The 19,816-nt window shown below is 39.3% G+C and overlaps 1 protein-coding gene across 1 annotated transcript in view; it reads left to right on the top strand.

Moving 5' to 3' along the window:
* Window positions 1-19,816, top strand: part of dsg2l (desmoglein 2 like) — a 47,265-nt gene that overhangs the window by 1,796 nt on the left and 25,653 nt on the right. The window contains exon 4 of the mRNA XM_059502546.1: window positions 5,675-5,813. Coding sequence (XP_059358529.1) covers window positions 5,675-5,813 — 139 coding nt within the window. The remainder of the gene's footprint in view (window positions 1-5,674; window positions 5,814-19,816) is intronic.

The following is a 19,816-nucleotide window of genomic DNA, read 5'->3' as shown; positions in this document are numbered from 1 at the left end:
TAAGAACTTGAGATAGCATCTAGCAGCAACTTTTCACAGGAGAGCTGGATTTGGGATTGTCATGACATGATGAATGTCATACATTCTGTCTGAATGACTCGATTACTAAATGAGGTGCAGCTCATACTAAAAATCAGTAACTTGTATTTTCTTAGCCATAACACATGCACAAATAGCACTTATTTACATTACATTTACATTTATTCATTTAGCAGACGCTTTTATCCAAAGCGACTTACAAATGAGAACAATGGAAGCAATCAAAATCAACAAAAAGAGCAATGATATATAAGTGCTATAACAAGTCTCAGTTAGGTTAACACAGTACACGTAGCAAGGACTTTTAAATAATATAATAAATAAAAAGAAAACAGATAGAATAGAAAAAGAATAGAGCAAGCTAGTGTTAGAGGTCTTTTTTTGCTATTGTTAATTCTATAATAAATTAAAAGAAAACAAAATATAATACAAAAAGATTAGAAAGCTAGTAAGATTTTTTAAAATATTTTTTTAAGAATAGAATTAGAATAGAGAGTGCTAGAGTTGAAGGGTCAAATAAAGATGGAAGAGAGGTTTTTTAAGCCGATTCTTGAAGATGGCTAAGGAATCCGCTGCCCGGATTGAGTTGGGGAGGTCATTCCACCAGGAGGGAACATTTCATTTAAAAGTCCGTAAAAGTGACTTTGTGCTTCTTTGGGATGGCACAATCAAGTGACGTTCACTTGCAGAACGCAAGCTTCTAGAGGGCACATAAGTTTGAAGTAACAAATTTAGGTAAATGGGTGCAGAGCCAGTGGTAGTTTTGTAGGCAAACATCAATGCCTTGAATTTTATGCGAGCAGCTATTGGAAGTCAGTGCAAATTGATAAACAGAGGTGTGACATGTATTATTTTAGGCTCATTAAAAATTAATCTTGCAGCCGCATTCTGAATTAATTGTAAAGGTTTGATAGAATTGGCTGGAAGACCTGCCAAGAGGACAGTGCAATAGTCCAGCCTGGACAGAACAAGAGCTTGAACAAGGAGTTGTGCCGCATGTTCCAAAAGAAAGGGCTTGATCTTCTTGATGTTGAATAAAGCAAATCTGCAGGATCAGACAGTTTTAGCAATGTGGTCTGAGAAAGTCAGCTGATCATCGATCATAACTCCAAGGCTTCTAGCTGTTTTTGAAAGAGTTATGGTTGATGTGCCTAACTTGATGGTGAAATTGTGATGAAACGATGGGTTTGCTGGAACCACAAGCAGTTCTGTCTTGGCAAGGTTGAGTTGAAGGTGATGGTCCATCATCCAGCAAGAAATGTCTATTAGACAAGCTGAGATGTGAGTAGCTACCGTCGGATCATCAGGATGGAATGAAAGGAAGAGTTGAGTGTCATCAGCATAGCAATGATTTGAAAAGCCATGTTTCTGAATGACAGAACCTAATGATGCCATGTAGACAGAGAAGAGAAGTGGTCCAAGAACTGAGCCCTGATGCACCCCAGTAGTTAGATCTTGTGACTTGGACACCTCACCTCTCCAAGATACTTTGAAGGACCTATCTGGGAGTTAAGCCTCAAACCACTGGATGCTTCCTGTGGAAGCACTGCATGGTTCCTGAGATGCCCTTTGCCATTAATGTTGACAAGAGGATCTGGTGGTTAATCGTGTCAAAAGCAGTGGACAGATCAAGCAGGATAAGTACTGAAGATTTGGATTCTGCTCTTGCCAGTGTTAGGACTTCAACAACTGAGAGCAATGCAGTCTCAATTTAATGTCCACTTCTGAAGCCAGATAATAGAGACAAATAAAGGCAATGTCATTGAGTTGGTATGTATTTGTTTTCACAGAGAAATCATGATTTATTATTACAAATTTTGAATACATTTTAAAACCAGCTCAATGCACATTCAGAAATCTCAGTGGATTTAGAAACATGGCATGTTTTAAAGGAATAGTTCACCCAAAAATAAAAATTTGGGCCATCCTGGATGTAGATGAGTTTGTTTCTTCATCAGATTTGGAGAAATGTAGCATTGCATCACTTGCTTATCAGTGGCAGTTAATGGGTGCCATCAGAATGAGAATCCAAACAGCTGACAAAAACATCGCAGTAATCCACAAGTAATCCACTCCACTCCAGTCCTTCAGTTAAAAATCCACCCACATATTTTTTTAGGACTGTTTTAGACTGTTTTTACTTGTAAACGGTGCTTGGTCTTAATTAAGATTGACCTTTTCACTAGAGGAAGTGTTATGTAAGGGATAATTTACATCCATCCGGTTGTTCTCTCAGAATAAACCCCGACAGGGTGATCATGACCCCGATGTGAAGCTACTTGCCATATAAGTAAATAATTAGACACTAAATATTGATCTGAGTTGAAATATTGAACGCAAAGTTTCAAGAACACAGCAGTTGCGAGAAAGCGGCAAGTTCAAACTAGATGGACGTTTAAGGGAAACGGTGCAGTCAAACCATTTATTACACAACATTTCACCACATAAATAAGGTAATAAAATATTTAAAATGAAAATGTTTTAAAATCTTACCAGCTTATTAGTTATTTTATAATCCATTAAAGCGTACAAAAAAAATTGTAGCAAAATGGCAGGAGCTGTGTTTGTATGAAATGAGATTGAGTCTGCAATACCAGGATGACATAATTAAATAATTTTATACCATTTTGAATCGAGTTTTAATATTTTATTAGCTAAATAAATGCAAAGCTTCCACCAAGAAAAACTGTTCATAGCAAGAGTACAGCACCGACTGCTGTTACCCAGATGAGCCTGTGTTATCAGCTTTTACCGGTTGTTATCGAGGAATAACATACTTCGGAAAGTTGCGACTGACCAATCAGAATCAAGTATTCCACAGAGCCGTGTAATAATTTTCTTACAAACACATAGCTTTTGTCTTCTCAAGATGTTAACTGATCGACTGGAATGGTGTGGATTATTGTGATGTTTTTATCAGCTGTTTAGACTCTTATTCTGATGGTAACCATTCACTGCAGAGGATCCATTAGTCCAGTGTTTCCAAATCGTCAACATTCGTCCGCGAGGGGCTGTCACGCTGTTTTGTGTTTATTTGGTTATTAAAGTTTTGATTTGATTGTCCGCCGGTTCCCGCCTCCTTTTTCCCGTGAATATGAAGTTTGTAAACCGTTACAGTCTGTTTTTGGGTTTTACAAATATTTTAACCAATTAAAAGCATTCAAAGAGCTTGTAACTAAACTGGATCCTCAAATAGTCCGTCAAACCTCAAAACTCCACCCCGCCTCCAGAATGTAGTGACGTGCAATTTGAAGATAGACATCTACTTCTTCACAACGCAAGCGTAAATAAAGAACTGAGGTTTGAATAAGGACAGCATTTCTTTACTCAAGATACACTGTGTGGTGAATTTTGCTTTCGCCAACCTAGGGAGGGCGAAATAATGTAGTGATGGGTCATCTCCAAAGACATCATGATATTTGGATCAAGTGTCACTTAAGGTGTGGTTACGAGTACATCACATAAGAAAAATTGTTGGGATCATCGACACAAGAAAGACACAAGTGTAATAAAATAGATTTTATTAACAAAAGATATACAATCATGAGTAATCAACAACTACTAAATGAATACCATAAATGAAATAGGAATAAAGAGCATAAGATGTTTAAAATGCAAGTGATTACGTTGGGTGTTGCTTTGTCAGAGCTACGTTATCTGGAAAGATAAACTGTCGCTAGTCTGAAAGAAGTAAGGTGAAGAACCTTATTATGCATCAAATAAAAACAGGAAAGATTTGCTAAAAACTAAAATCAGCTTTAATTTCTAATGTAAATTAGAAAACCATATGGCCAACTGATAATATCCCAAAATTCCAAGGTCTCTGGAAGAGGTTTGGATAAGTGATAGTGAGCCGTCCGATGGGGTGACTTCATCCACTGGATGTGCTGGTAGCAATGCGATGGGGAAAGAGCCAGAATCTGTTTCAACAGCCTTGAACACGAAGTGCTGGAGGATGCTGATCTCCTGGAGCACCAAAGGGTCCTAAAATCTGGAACACGCAGATGTGGCTCTGGATTAGATGTAGAAGGTCCTTGCCTGGAACATGCATGCAAAGGTACCTTGAAATAAAGGATTGCTCGCCGGATGTCTGTGCTAGAGACCCAGAATTTGGTCGATCCGCATCATCTCTCTAGGATGGAGACTCAGGACGTGCTGCCTTTGTTGTTGTCTCGCTGGACGAAGACTCTTAACGTTTAATATCTCTCTCCTCGCAGGCTGGGCGCTTAGAACATGGTCATATCTGTTGCTGCCTTAAAGCTGGAGACTCAGGAATTGGTATCTGTTATTGCCTCTTCCCTCATGGGCCAGAGGCTCAGAATGTTGGTGAACTGTTGCAGTCCTTTCCTTGACGAGACTCAGAGCAGTGTAGCTGTTTTTCAATACATTTTGCAGTGTTACAAACACATCAAGTCCAAACCTGATGGAAGAAGACTGAACTTTCATGCATGCATTCATTAGTCTTTTAAAAGCTGAGTTTGTGTAAGATGTTGCACTACACATTGCTGTCACTGAGAATACTTGTAGTAGTAGTTAGTGTTGTAGTGTAGTGTAGTAGTTTGCATCAGTTTAATGTTTGAGAGCATAGTTATGAATGGATTTGGATGGAACTCTGTGATCTCTCTTTGTTTCACCGACTGCTTCTGCGTCCAGGGGTCCTAAGGAATTTTTATGTTGGTCACAGTCCAAAACCTTATGAATCAGTCTGTTGGTGAGTGAAGGAAAGAAACTGCATTTTGACCAATAGGAAGTCCTGTCCTCCCTGGGCTTTACAACAAAGGTCTTTTTCTTGCCATCTTGAAAATAGTGTCTGGCTGTTGTCCTGGAATCTTTATCTGATAGCGTTGGACAGTTTGCTTATGTTAGTCCACCAAGATCCAATCAAAATGTAGCAAACCTTTGTCCTTTATTGTGGTCAGAAAGAGGCCCAGGCATAAACTGGGCCCTGGAATGTGCTCTCCTCTACAGCTGTCTATAAAGGCGAAATTTCCCCTCCCTTTTTTATGTCATTGTGTGGGAGGTTTTTTTTTACATATCAAAACACTGGGTTGGGAAACAATGTATTCATCAGCTGGAATTCTAAATAGTTTTTACCAGATTGTTTCGTAAGCCTTGAGGTAAAAGTTTGTTTATTTGCATATTAACTGCAAACATCAGGCTAGCATGAACATGACCATCACTAGACAACAAATGACTTAAACTTTAAAAAAAATAGTATAGCAAGCTTATATGAATGGATAGGGAGAGTTAGTGCTTGTTGATCAGAGTTCAATACTTAGACCGATCAGTGAAACAGAATCTCCTGATTCGTACAGAGGAGTTCTGACATGGTTAACCGAAAAGGCAAGGTTTCATATTACTAGGAAAGCCTGGTGTGTCATCTCTATCAGGAATACTTATTTTCCATTTGTGTTTAGTTGAGTGGGTGTTTGTTGTATTGCATTGTATTGCATTGATGTCCTTGAATACAGTTTTATAAAACAAATCAAGAAGAAAATGAAGGCTTATGAAAAAAGATATATATGAGATATATAAATCAATGCTGTGACTTTAAGAATTTATACTGAATGTAGAAAATGGCTGTTATTACTCTTATGTAATTTGCGAAATGTTTAAATATTTTCCTGTATTCCAGCTCCAAGGGGTGGCCAAATTCCTGGATGGCACTTTTGCTGAGAAAAATATTGATTTGAGAATCGTGGTGGAGGATGAGAACGACTGTTCTCCTGTGTTTAACTTGACAATGGGAGCTGTTTATGAACGGAGCGCAACAGGTACTGCCATCATTCATCATACTTTTGACACAATCATGAAATTAGCCTAATCAGGCTCACTGCAAGCATATGCTTCCACCTACATTTCTGCAAAACTTTGGTGTAGGGGATATTTCCAACACAATAAAGCATTAACCTTTAGCGACACTCCCTGAACATTTGAATTCTGAACCGCCGCAGTACTGTACTGTACCTGAAGCAACATAATAAAAACACAGAAAAAATATGCATTATCAACTTAATAATATTACATGACCATGTAATAATATTACAAACCAGTTAAGGGCATGTCAGTGAATTGGCTGGTGCTGCAAGCAACAAGTGGACATGATGAACAGTGATAAGCTTTTATTAGGCTGATGATACACAGGGTAACTTTTTGAGCAAATTTGCTTGGGCACTTTCCCGTTGGGAATGGGTAACACGTTTCTTTCTGGATAATTTAAATCGGTCTTGGGCCCTGTGTATCACCTGGTTGCCTCTTTACAGCAACATTGCTCAAAAAGCTGCCTCATGTATCATTAGCCTTTTGGTTGAAAAATATCTTTACATGACTTTACCAAGTACTTAATTACTGTACTTAAAAAACACTGTCTATAAAGGTGAATGTTTAAAGAGCAAAGAAGAGTCTTAGCATTTGCTGTTTTAGCCAATACACTTTTGCACGTTTTAAATATCCTGTGTGTGAAAGTTTGTCTTTTATATCAAGATATTTTGGCCAAATCTATTAAACAACAAGAGAAGCTTAGCGCCCATATACACTGAACAAAATTATAAATGCAACACTTTTTTTTTTGCTCCCATTTTTCATGAGCTGAACTCAAAGATCTAAGACCACACAAAAGACCTATTTCTCTCAAATATTGTTCACAAATCTGTCTAAATCTGTGTTAGTTAGCACTTCTCCTTTGCCGAGATAATCCATCCGCCTCACAGGTGTGGCATACCAAGATGCTGATTAGACAGCATGATTATTGCACAGGTGTGTCTTAGGCTGGTCACGATAAAAGGCCTCTCTAAAATGTGCAGTGCATGTGCATGGATGAATCACAGTTTTCACTGTGTTGGTGGGGTTATGGTATTGGCAGGCGTATGTTATAGACAACGAACATCAGTTTTATTGATGACATTTTGAATGCAAAGAGATACTGTGATGAGATGCTGAGGCCCTTTGTTTTGCCATTCATCCATGACCATCACCTCATGTTGCAGCACGAATGCGGGTACCACCGGTGTTCCACCAGAGCACCACTGGGGCTTGGGCCCTAATAACATGATCTTCTTTTTTAAAAGATTTTATTTTACCGTTTTATGCTTTAATTCAGATATTAGAGTAGGTGGACAGGAAGCGAAGTGGGAGAAAGAGAGGGGAAGGTCAGGGCTGTCACTAGTTTGGTGAAATGTGGTGATGATTATAGGGGCCCACGGCTGAGCGGGGACCACCAGCGAACTCAACTGACTGGCTGAGTCCAGCCTAAAAAAACGCTCAGGAAAGTTGACAGGCTGCGCGTTGTCATGAATGCTTATCATTTTCACGTGTTTTTAAACCTTGCCAATTTAAACATTCAAAAGAGTTTAAAGCATTCAAACACAAGACGTGGGAAAGCTCGACTGAGTAGGCTACTCAAAGAGCTGCATCTCACAGACAGCTACACCGAACCAAGATCGCCTTCAGGAAGTTTGTGTCCTACTGCATCTTAATGGACAAATACAAATTACTGTTTAAAGAAACAGAAAAAGTGACCGCGCCTAATTTACTAGCTCTGCTGTCGGTGTCTTTAATGTTAAATCCAAGAAAATGAAAGACAGAAAATCACTCACTGCTCTTGACTCTTGAGTCAGTGTTTCTCAATATATGCTGCAAGTAAATACACAATGGCTTGTGAAAGTAAACATTTGTTTCGCAGTTTTATTAAATTGATAAAGACCTGGAGAAAGTCTGCAATGTTTTTACTGACATATTCAAAATTTATCTTAGCATTTGACAAAGCATAGGTAACAAATATACCAAAAAATACATAGTGTAAAATAAAAAGATATGAATAATATGAAAGTAATGTGTATCCATAATGATATGAAATATGAATATGTTTTTTACATTTACATTTAATCATTTAGCAGACGCTTTTATCAAGAACAATAGAAGCAATCAGATCAACAAGAGAACAACAATAGAATACAAGTGCCATGACAAGTCTCAGTAAGTTTAGTACAGAACGCATAGCCAGGTTTTTTTTTTTTGAAAGACAAGAAAAGAAAGAAAAGTGCTAGTATTAGTTGGTTAAATATTTAAAAGTTTCTTGAAAATGAGAAAAGACTCAGCTGTATGAATTGAGATGAATTGCCCACCAGCTGGGAAAAGTCCAGGAAAATGTCTTTGAGAGTGATTTTGAACTTCTTTGGGATGGCACCACAAGGCGTCGTTCACTTGCAAAGCACAAACTTCTGGAGGGCACATAAGATTGAACTAGTGAGTTTAGGTATGTTGGTGCCGTGCCAGTGGTCGTCTTGTAGGCAAGCTTCAGTACTTTGAATTTGATGAAAGCGGCTACTGGTAGCCAGTGTAACCTGATGAGGAGAGGCGTAACGTGAGCTTTTTTTGGCTCAATAAAGACAGCCCTCAATGCTGCATTCTGGATCAGTTGCAGAGGCTTGATAGTACATGCAGGAAGAGCCAGGAGAGCATTACAATAGTCCAGTCTGGAGAGAACAAGAGCTTGGACAAGAAGTTGGGTTGCTTGCTCTGACAGGAAGGGTCTAATCTTCCTAATGTTGTATAAGGCAAGCCTGCAGGACCGGGTCGTTGTAGCAATGTGGTCTGTGAAGCTTAACCGATGATCCATCACAACTCCTAGGTTTCTGGCTGTCCTCGAAGGAGTAATGGTTGATGAACCCAGCTGTATAGAGAAGTTGTGATGAAACGATGGGTTAGCTGGAACCACCAGAAGTTCTGCCTTGGTAAGGTTGAGCTGAAGGTGATGATTATTCATCTAGCTAGAAATGTCACTCAGACAGGCTGAAATACGAGCAGCTATCAGCGGGTCATCTGGTTGGAATGAGAAGTAGAGTTGGGTGTCATCAGCGTAGCAGTGATAAGAAAAGCCATGCTTCTGAATGACAGATCCTAATGACGTCATGTAGATGGAGAAGAGAAGTGGTCCAAGTAATGAGCCTTGAGGAACCCCAGTAGCAAGGTGTTGTGACTTAGAAAAATCACCCCTCCAAGACACGCAGAAGGATCTATCGGAGAGGTAGGACTTCAACCACAGGAGTGCGCTTCCAAAGATGCCCATCTTTCTGAGGGTGGACAGGAGAATCTGGTGATTAACAGTGTCAAAAGCAGCAGACAGGTCCATTAAGATGAGTACTGAGGATTTTGAAGATGCTCTTGCCAGTCGAAGGGCTTCAGTAACCGAGAGCAGGGCAGTCTCAGTTGAGTGGCCACTTTTGAAGCCCACAGCTTGCTCAAGTGTCTTTGCAATGAATGGAAGAAGGGATACCGGTCTGTAGTTTTCTAGAAGCGCTGGATTTAGAGATGGTTTCTTCAGCAGTGGTCTTACCCAAGCCTGCTTAAATGCTGAGGGAAATGTTCCAGAGTGAAGAGAGGAGTTGATAATGTGAGTAAGTGAAGGTATGACTGAAGAAGAGATCACTTGAAGGAGGTGAGTGGGGATCGGATCAACTGGACAAGTAGTAGGATGACTGGACAGGATAAGTTTGGAAACATCCATCTCTGAGAGTGGAGAAAACAAGGAGAGAGAGTGTGCATTGGTCATTGTGAAGTTGTCCTCAGTCTGCGGTGTGGAGAATTGGTCACTGATGGTTCTGGTCTTATTTGTGAAGAAAACTGCAAAGTCGTCAGCTGTAAGAGTCGATGGAGGAGGACATTGGAGGTGGATTAAGAAGAGAATAGAAAGTTTTGAAGAGTGTCCGAGCGTCACAACAGTTTTTGTTGTGGTAGTAGGATGTTTTAGCAGTGAAGACATTTGCAGAGAAGGAAGAGAGGAGAGACTGATACACACTGAGGTCGGTAGAGTTTCTTCATTTATGCCATTTCCTCTCTGCAGCCCAGACTTTAGAGCAATGTTCACGGAGAACCTCGGGGGGCAGATGGGGTGGTGCGTGCTGGTTTAGACGACAGTGGGCAAAAGTTGTCCAAGAAAGAGGTTAGAGTGAAGGACCGTAGCACTGTTCATGAACAGAGCTGAAAACTGAGAGAGTGAAGGAAGTGAGGATGAAAGTGCTAGGTTAGCAGTAATGAGGAAGTTGTCCGAGGTGTGCAGTGGAACAACTGAAGAGCGCATGTAGATGAGGTCCAGTTGGTTGCCTGATTTGTGAGTCGCTGTAGTAGACACTCGCTTGAGATCAAATGAGGTGAGCAGAGTGTTGAAGTCAGCTGCCAGGGGTTTATCTAGGTGGATGTTGAAGTCACCAAGCAGTACCAGAGGAGCACCATCTTCAAGAAAGTTTGATAGCAGCACATCCAACTCCTTCAAGAAGTTTCCCAATTGATGTGGGGGACGATAAATGACCACAAAGTGGATTTTAACAGGGTGGGTTACAGTAATGGCATGTGATTCAAATGAACCGTTACATGTAGGTGTTGGTTGAAGATCAAATTTCCATTATTTTGATATAAGGAGAGCAGTATCTCCACCCCTCCCAGTCATATGAGGAGTGTGGGAACAAGTGAAAATAGTGGAGAGGGCTGCGGGAGTGGCAGTGTCTTCAGGTTTGATCCAAGTCTCAGTCAGTGCCATGAGGTTGAGACCAGAATGAGTAGTGACTACAAGTGACCTTAATAGGTATTTGAGAACAAGCTATACAAAAAGTAAAGAAAGGGGAGAAAAGCAATACTCCAGTGCCTTGTCGATGTCCTTGCTGGGTAGAGTCGCGCAGGTAGAGTCTTGTCTTTACACTCGTCGGTCTTCACATGAGGAGGCTTCACGCGAGGGCTGCCGCGACCGCTGCCACAGTGAAAACTACTGCTTTTATATTTGCCTGTGATTGAAGTCAGCTAGCCAAGCCTCACTATTTAGCAGACCGAAACTTGCCAGTCCCGCGATAGGCAAATGCAAAACCAAGCGCCACTTCGGCACGTATTTACCAGGGTAAGACACACAGTAATTAAACCAAACTTTCCTAGCAACGATGATCACGCAGTAGTCTAATGAGAAAACAAGGCAAAACACTTACAATCTGCTGTCCTTATCTTTTGCTCGACTGTCTCTCCTGACAAAGGCTTCCAAAACAGCTAATTAAGTACTTTTACTGGCTTTGGCCATGACTTACTATTTAGCTGACCGAAACTGGCCAGTCCCATGATAGGCAAGTGCAAAACCAAGTGCCACTTCAGCACGTATTTACCAGGGTAAGACACACAGTAATTAAACCAAACTTTCCTAGCAACAACGATCACGCAGTAGTCTAATGAGAAAACAAGGCAAAACACTTACAATCTGCTGTCCTTATCTGTTGCTTGACTCTCTCTTCTGACAAGGGCTTCCAAAACAGCTAATTAAGTACTTTTACTGGCTTTGGCCACGCCTCACTATTTAGCACTGTTATAATTGGTTATGACAAACGTTTTGTCATGTGATGTTATGTTGTATTTATTGTACATTGGCTACTACTATGCTCGCTCTTTAAGTAGAGCAAAACCACAGCACATCTCAGTTCTCACAAAACTGCGTTCTGTGTTCTTGTGTTCTACCGAGTTCATTCTATTAAGGTACCCTGGCAAGACTAGTCCCCACGAGAAAATAAACTCAATTATGATGAACGAATTAATAAGTATTAGCACTCAGTTGAATGTAGTTGAGGTAGTTTACAATAAGCCAATTCTAATGTTGTTGTTTTTTCATCCCGGAAACCATCTAGGAAACTAGAAAGCTTCATAATTAGTGTTTCTCTTTGTTTCTTTATAAAGCACATCTAAAATAATATAAAGTTCATCAATGTGCTGTACAATTACACAATAAATAGATTTTTTATTTTATTTTAAATTATAATATCATACCATAACATGATAACACCGTAACATAAAACAATCATTCATTGACTGACAGCATCAAATATGTAAAATAAATAAGAGCCCCTTTCTAGTTAACCTGTTGAACCATACACCAACGCAAGTAAAAGTGATTTCAGAGTGATTTAGTTTAAAGGAGCCTAAAGAAGGAGCTAGTCTTAGATGTAGCATTAAGTTATTCCAATGCTGTGGAGCACTTCTGCCACTTCAAACTCACAGTAAGTTTCAGTTTAATTCTAAGAATGTCTAAGTTCATTTGACTCTCTGACCTGAAGGTTTTGGATGGTTTATGTATGTGAAGAATATGCAATAAAATATGAAGGAGCCATGTTATGAAATGCTTTATATTCTAAAACTTTCAATCGTTTAAAATCAAATTGGCATGTGGTGAGGATAAAATAGATGTTATATGCTGTTTCTGTCTCCCATCGTTCTGGCTAACACCATGTACAGTGAATTACAGTAATCCAGTTTTGCACCAATAAAAGCATAAATAAGCTTTTTAAAATTTCTAGAAGACAGAAGCGGTTTAACCTCAGCTATAGATTTCAGATTTTTTTTAAAAGTTTTGACAACAAAATTTATCTTTATATGAATTTCAGAGAATTATCAAATTGAAAATTCTTAACTAAAAATTTACAGAAGGGTGACAAATTGGCCAAACCGAACAATATTCTGGAGAGCCCCAATCCAGATTATTTCAGTTTTGCTTTCGTTAAAAGAAAGTTTAGTGACATCCATGACTTCATGTAAATACCTTAACAATGCTTATCTTGTTTCTGTTAAGGTCGGTACACCTAAATGTAATTTGCGTAACAATGAAAAGATGTTCCATGCATATGAATTATAGAATCTTGAAGTTGCTTAAGAAATGAAAACAAGATTCGGCCAAGAATGGACCCTTGTGGAACCCCTCTAGACCATAAACTGTTTAAGATTAATGTTGACAAAAATAAAGAAAATCTCATTTAAAAGGAAGGACTTGAACCATTTGAATGCCATGCCCTGAATTCTAATGGTCTTCTCTAGACAAGAATATCATGAACAATGGTGCAAACATTGCACTGTGGTCTAATAAAACTAAAATCCACTGAGCACCAAAATTAAAATATAATTTAAAACTTTTAACAACGTAGTTTCTGTGCCATAAATGCTTTACAGCATGACTGAATATCTTCAAAAATCGGTCTGCAAAAAGTCTACAATTGGCTTAAAGTGACCTTTCCTAGAATTTTTGATAAACATGGTCATTTAGAAATAGGACGGTAATTAGACAAAACACTTGGATACAATTTTACTGGAACAGCAGTACAATAGCATGCTTCAAATGTATTGGAACTACTGCTGTTTATATTAATTAATTAAAGTCAGTATACTGGGACCAACAATATCAAAAGTCTGCTTAACTAATCTTGATGGGATAACATTGCAAGAAAAATTTGTAGGTTTCAGCTGACCAACTACCACAGCTAAAGGCTTAAGAGAAATTGATGTGAAAATGTGAATTGATAAAATGTACAATATGCAACCTGATATCATCAGTTTTCTGCAGGCAGATCAGGACATGTAACAGAGTTGAATTAATATTGAACAAAACATTTGAATTACTGCTGTGCTTTAAGAGCAAATCAGCTAAATAGTTTCTCTTAGCTATCTTAAAGATTCACACAATAAGTCACATGAAACCTTAGCCTGGTTAAAACCAGACCCTTTTCAGTTGAAACTGAGTTTCAGACCTAAAACCAATCAGAGTGATGAAGGAGATGACGTATGCAGACTTACGAGCTAGATAGTCCTCTTTGCCAGACTATTCTGTAGAGAGAATTGAAATTCGCCGGAAGTAGTCTGGGTTTTCCCAGGCTAATGAAACCTGTAATTTGTCCTTCTTCCACCTACACACTGATTGAAACCATCAGAGAAATGGAATGTGTTGTATTAGGTTAAAAAAGTAAATAGATGGACAATAAACACACACTTTGAAATCTCCCACAATTAAAAGTTTTATCACATTTTAGACAAATTTCACAAGCAAAGTCTTAAATAAGCAAAATCCGTATTTCTTATGCAAGGAATGTGATGTGTAAATAATGCATAACTTATTTTAAAGGGATGATTCTGGTAACCACTATGAAGAAATTGCTAATTACTTGGAACAATAATACAAAGACAATACATGATCCCTCCCTAGTAATGACTGAAGTTTGTAAGCTTTTTATGTAAGATCTTGTATAGTAATTTGTGTACTATTTGCCTACTACAGTATTACTAACATTGCGTCAAAGCAACTGAACAACATTCATTAGGAAAACAGTGTGTCAATAATGCAAAATGATAGTTAAAGGCAGTTCATCATTGAATTCAGTGATGTCATCTCTGTTCATTTTAAATAGTGTCTGTGCATTTATTTGCAATCAAGTCAACGACATCGCTGTAGATGAAGTGACCCCAACTAAGCAAGCCAGAGGCGACAGCGGCAAGGAACCGAAACATCTGTGACAGAATGGAGAAAAAAACCTTGGGAGAAACCAGTAGAAACCAGTAACCCTTTATAAGTAATAAGCAATATTTTAAAATCTATACGATGTTTGATAGGGAGCCAGTGCAGTGTTGACAGGACCGGGCTAATATGGTCATACTTCCTGGTTCTAGTAAGAACTCTTGCTGCTGCATTTTGGACTAGCTGTAGTTTGTTTACTAAGCGTGCAGACCAACCACCCAATAGAGCATTACAATAATCTAACCTTGAGGTCATAAATGCATGGATTAACATTTCTGCATTTGACATTGAGAGCATAGGCCGTAATTTAGATATATTTTTGAGATGGAAAAATGCAGTTTTACAAATGCTAGAAACGTGGCTTTCTAAGGAAAGATTGCGATCAAATAGCACACCTAGGTTCCTAATAGATGACTAATAATTGACAGAGCAGCCATCAAGTCTTAGACAGTGTTCTAGGTTATTACATGCAGAGTTTCACAATTAGGAGTAAGAATATTACTCGTCATCCAGTTTTTTATATCGACTATGCATTCCATTAGTTTTTCAAATTGGTGTGTTTCACCGGGCGGCAAAGAAATATAGAGCTGAGTATCATCAGCATAACAGTGAAAGCTAACACCATGTTTCCTGATGATATCTCCCAAGGGTAACATATAAAACGTGAAGATTAGCGGCCCTAGTACTGAGCCTTGAGGTACTCCATACTGCACTTGTGATCGATATGATACATCTTCATTCACTGCTACGAACTGATGGCGGTCATATAAGTACGATTTAAACCATGCTAATGCACTTCCATTAATGCCAACAAAGTGTTCAAGTCTATGCAAAAGAATGTTGTGATCAATTGTGTCAAACGCAGCACTAAGATCCAATAAAACTAATAGAGAGATACACCCACGATCAGATGATAAGAGCAGATCATTTGTAACAGTTGTAGCAGTCTCAGTACTATGATACGGTCTAAATCCTGACTGGAAATCCTCACATATACCAATTTTCTCTAAGAAGGAATATAATTGTGAGGATACCACCTTTTCTAGTATCTTAGACAGAAAAGGGAGATTCGAGATTGGTCTATAATTAACTAGTTCTTTGGGGTCAAGTTGTGGTTTTTTGATGAGAGGCTTAATAACAGCCCGTTTGAAGGTTTTGGGGACATAGCCTAATGACAATGAGGAATTAATATTGGAAGAGGATCTATGACTTCTGGAAGCACCTCTTTAAGGAGCTTAGATGGTATAGGGTCTAACATACATGTTGTTGGTTTAGATGATTTAACAAGTTTATACAATTCTTCCTCTCCTATAGTAGAGAATGAGTGGAACTGTTCCTCAGGGGGTCTATAGTGCACTGTCTGATGCGATACTGTAGCTGACGGCTGAATGGTTGCAATTTTATCTCTAATAGTATCGATTTTAGAAGTAAAGTAGTTCATAAAGTCATTACTGCTGTGATGTTGGGAAATGTCAACACTTGTTGAGGCTTTATTTTTTGTTAATTTAGCCACTGTATTGAATAAATACCTGGGGTTATGTTTGTTTTCTTCTAAAAGAGAAGAAAAGTAATTGGATCTAGCAGTTTTTAATGCTTTTCTGTAGGATAGGTTACTTTCCCGCCAAGCAATACAAAATACCTTTAGTTTTGTTTTCCTCCAGCTGCGCTACATTTTTCGGGCTGCTCTCTTTAGGGTGCGAGTATGCTCATTATACCATGGTGTCATACTGGTTTCCTTAACCTTCCTTAACCTTCCTTAAGCGTAAAGGAGCAACTGTATTTAAAATGCTAGAAAAGAGAGAGTCCGTAGTTTCTGTTACATCATCAAGTTGTTCTGAGGTTTTGGATATGCTAAGGAATTTGGATACATCAGGAAGATAACTTAAAAAGCAGTCTTTTGTGGTAGAAGTGATGGTTCCTCCATACTTGTAACAAGAAGTAGAATTTACCATATTGGCTATATGAAGTTTGCACAAAACTAAATAATGATCTGAGATATCATCACTTGGCTGCATAATTTCAACACTATCAACATCAATTCCATGTGACAGTATTAAATCTAGAGTATGATTTCGACAATGAGTAGGTCCTGAAATGTGTTGTCTAACCCCAATAGATTTCAGAATGTCTATAAATGCTGATCCCAATGCATCTTTTTCATTATCAACAGGGATATTAAAATCACCAAATATTAAAACTTTATCTGCAGCCAGAACTAACTCGGATGTAAAATCACCAAACTCTTTAATAAAGTCTGTATGGTGCCCTGGTGGCCTGTATACAGTAGCCAGTACAAACATAACAGGGGTTTTATTATTAACATTTGTTTGTCTGGATAATGTTATATGAAGCACCATTACTTCAAACGAGTTATACTTAAAGCCTGCCCTCTGAGAAATCCTAAAAACGTTGTTGTAAATTGAAGCAACACCTCCCCCTTTTGCCTTTTAGACATGGCTCATGTTTATAACAGTAATCTTGGGGGGTGGACTCATTTAAAATAATGTAATCATCAGGTTTTGGCCAGGTTTCTGTCAAACAGAGCACATCTAGATTATAATCAGTGATCATATTATTTACAAAGAGTGTTTTCGTAGAAAGGGATCTGATATTCAATAAGCCAAGCTTTATCATTTGTTTATCTGTATTGCATCTGTTTTTTATTTGTTAATTTTTTTAATTGTTAATCTTAACTTGGTTTGGAAGTTTTTTGTATTTTCTAGTTCGGGAAACTGACACAGTCTCTGTAGTGTGATATCTAGGTGAAAGAGTCTCTATGTGCTGAGAATTAGCTGACCTCTGTGACGTTAGGCAGCTAGCAGACGGTCTGTTTAGCCAGTCAATTATCGATAAAGATAATTAGACAATATTTGTGTGTTATTGTGCTTATATCTTAAGTACTACCATTGACAGCTGACGAAAAGTAACCCAGGCGAATTGGCTAATGATTTGACAGCGTTACACACAGCTCTCTCCAGGTCATGCTAGAGTTACAATCTAGACGTTGACTTAGTAATCTTTTGGTAAAGTGAATATTTAGTTGATTTACTTGTATGCTTTGGGTGTGCTCTCCTGACATTTTCCACTAAAATGCCTTAATGCATTTTTGAATTCTATTTAATCAGTGGCGGACCTGTCAAACCTGCGCTTCCACTCTCGTTTCCTTAAGTCGATCACTTGTTTCTAGTGCTTCACTTACTGTATCCAGCTTGCACTATAAATTATTACTAAATGTCTTCAGTAAAAAAAAAATACAAAAAAAATGCAATGTACAAGTTTGTATATAAGACTAACTAACATTATCTTGCAACTTAGGTAGTTTTGTTGAAAAACAAATATAATTTAAGCAAAATAAAATGCTGGTTACGAACGTAAGTGTGGCTTTATGACTAAGTGGAAGACCGCCAGAGGCAGTGCTGAAAGCATAGTGGAAAACTCCCTGCGCTCACGCTTGACCGAGAATCAAATGACAAAGTTGTCACCTTGTGACTCGTGACGTGCCTTGACTTATAATTACCCCTTAGCACATTTGAATGCTGCCCAAGATGTTGCCAAGGCACGTGTAGAGGGACAGTAAATAGCAGACTTTCCTGCAGACACATACGCATGTAAGATTACCCAGTGTCCCAGTCTCTGTTTAGGAAATGCAGCACCTCCACACATCACTAAAACAAACAAACAATTGGTCCGTCTTACACCAGTACTCAAGGACCTAACTGGACATAGCTCCAACCGTATGTAATCTGCCGCATGATTGAGTCGTCATGGTAGGTTTACTGCCCAGATGGAAAGCAGATTGGTCTGTGAGTAGATTGTGAGCTACCCGAAGTGCACTCTGTGACCTCATGCCTCCCTGATGATTGATACAGCCACTCTGTTGTCCATGCACACACGTGCATACTGCTGTTGCTGCTGTGAGCTTCCCCAAGAGTCTCAAGAGAGCCACATAGTGCTGAGTGTGACCCAACCAAAGACTCTTTATAGCTCTCAGAATTTACCCTTGGATAGGATATTCTCGCTGAAGTCAGGCAAGCCGACATTTTTACAGGGTTTAGATCAAAGCCTATGTAACTGGTTGACTGCATTGGAACAAGCTTGCATTTGTCCCAATTTACAGTGATCCCCAGAGATGTGATGTGTTCCAGCAGGTGAGGAGCTTGATCCATTACCTACTGGGGTGATGCTGCTCAGACAAGCCAGTCGTCTTCGTATGGTAACACTCTCATCCCTATTCTCTGGAGTGGTTCCAGTGCTGTCTGGACGAACTTCCAAAAAACTCTTGGTGCCAAAGCCATGCCAAACGGAAGAACCCTGAACTAAAATATTTGAGCCCCTATGGCAAATCTAAGGAACTTCTTCTTAGATCCAAGATAGGGGCAAAACCCGCCGTCATTCTTTGAGACCAGAAAATAAATGGAAAAAAATCCCCTGGGATGAACTTGGGGATCAATGTGTTCTATAGCACCTTTGCGCAACAACACCTGAAATTTGTGTGCAAGTGCCTATGCCTGACGTAGATCATGAACTATTGTCTGTCTGTGAACAGGAGGTCCCCTCGAAAGGGTAGTCAAGAGCCACAGATTTATTGTTATTGATCTCCAATGAAAAATCCCACTATTGACATGTGAGCATTAATCCGCCCGCAAATGCTTTCCTGTAAAAGTGTGGGGGTAGGGCGATATTGTGGACTTGGGGGTCAGATGTGAGACTGATGTCCACGTGGTCCCTTCATGTCTGGGAGGAGGTGGTAGTGGAGTAGTCTAAAGGTTAAGATGGTGAAAATGTTGAGAAGATCTATAAATGGGTCTTACACCAACATTGTGAAAATGAGCACCAGAAGACCCTAGAGGAGGCCTGGGTCCTGGGGCAGTCCCCACATGATGGGAGCGAGTTTCAGATACTGACACACGCCTATCCAAGGCTTCCTGAGCAGCTCGTCCAAAAATTCGACCAGGAACCAACGGCAATCTGTGCGAATTGTTCTTACATATCTCCGACAAGGAGGACTGGGCCAACTAAAATTGCCATTGAGCTTGCACAAGAGTACCTAAGGCTGTTCCACAGTGATTGGCAATAATACCCATAGTCTGCAAGGTAAATTTACTTAAGTCTGTCACTAACAGGTCAGATTAAGTTTCTCTCAGAGAGGAGTATAGAGCCACAAGCATGTGCGCCAAAGAATTAGAAACATGGTCAAGGCTCGCTGTAGCATTGTATGCTACACTCCTACACTCAACATTTGGGCAGTGTACATTCTCACGAAGCCCCACATCGGGAGATACAATAAGTGCTGCCACATTAGATTCTATAGGTGGCATGCTACCAAGTCCTACTGTCAGAGTGCTGAGATGGATCTGCAGGCAGATTTTCCTCAGCACCCAAAGTAACATCTGGAATGGTTTCAAAAAGTGAGTAAGTGGCAGCCACTGACATCACATCCAAATCCTGTCCTGTATGCATCATTGGTGAGGGTGT

This window comes from Carassius carassius, chromosome 20, assembly GCF_963082965.1.
Source record: "Carassius carassius chromosome 20, fCarCar2.1, whole genome shotgun sequence".
In the NCBI taxonomy this organism is placed as follows: Eukaryota; Metazoa; Chordata; class Actinopteri; order Cypriniformes; family Cyprinidae; genus Carassius; species Carassius carassius.
The sequence above is the reverse complement of the archived record's forward strand: the minus strand, read 5'-3'. Positions and strand labels throughout refer to the sequence as shown.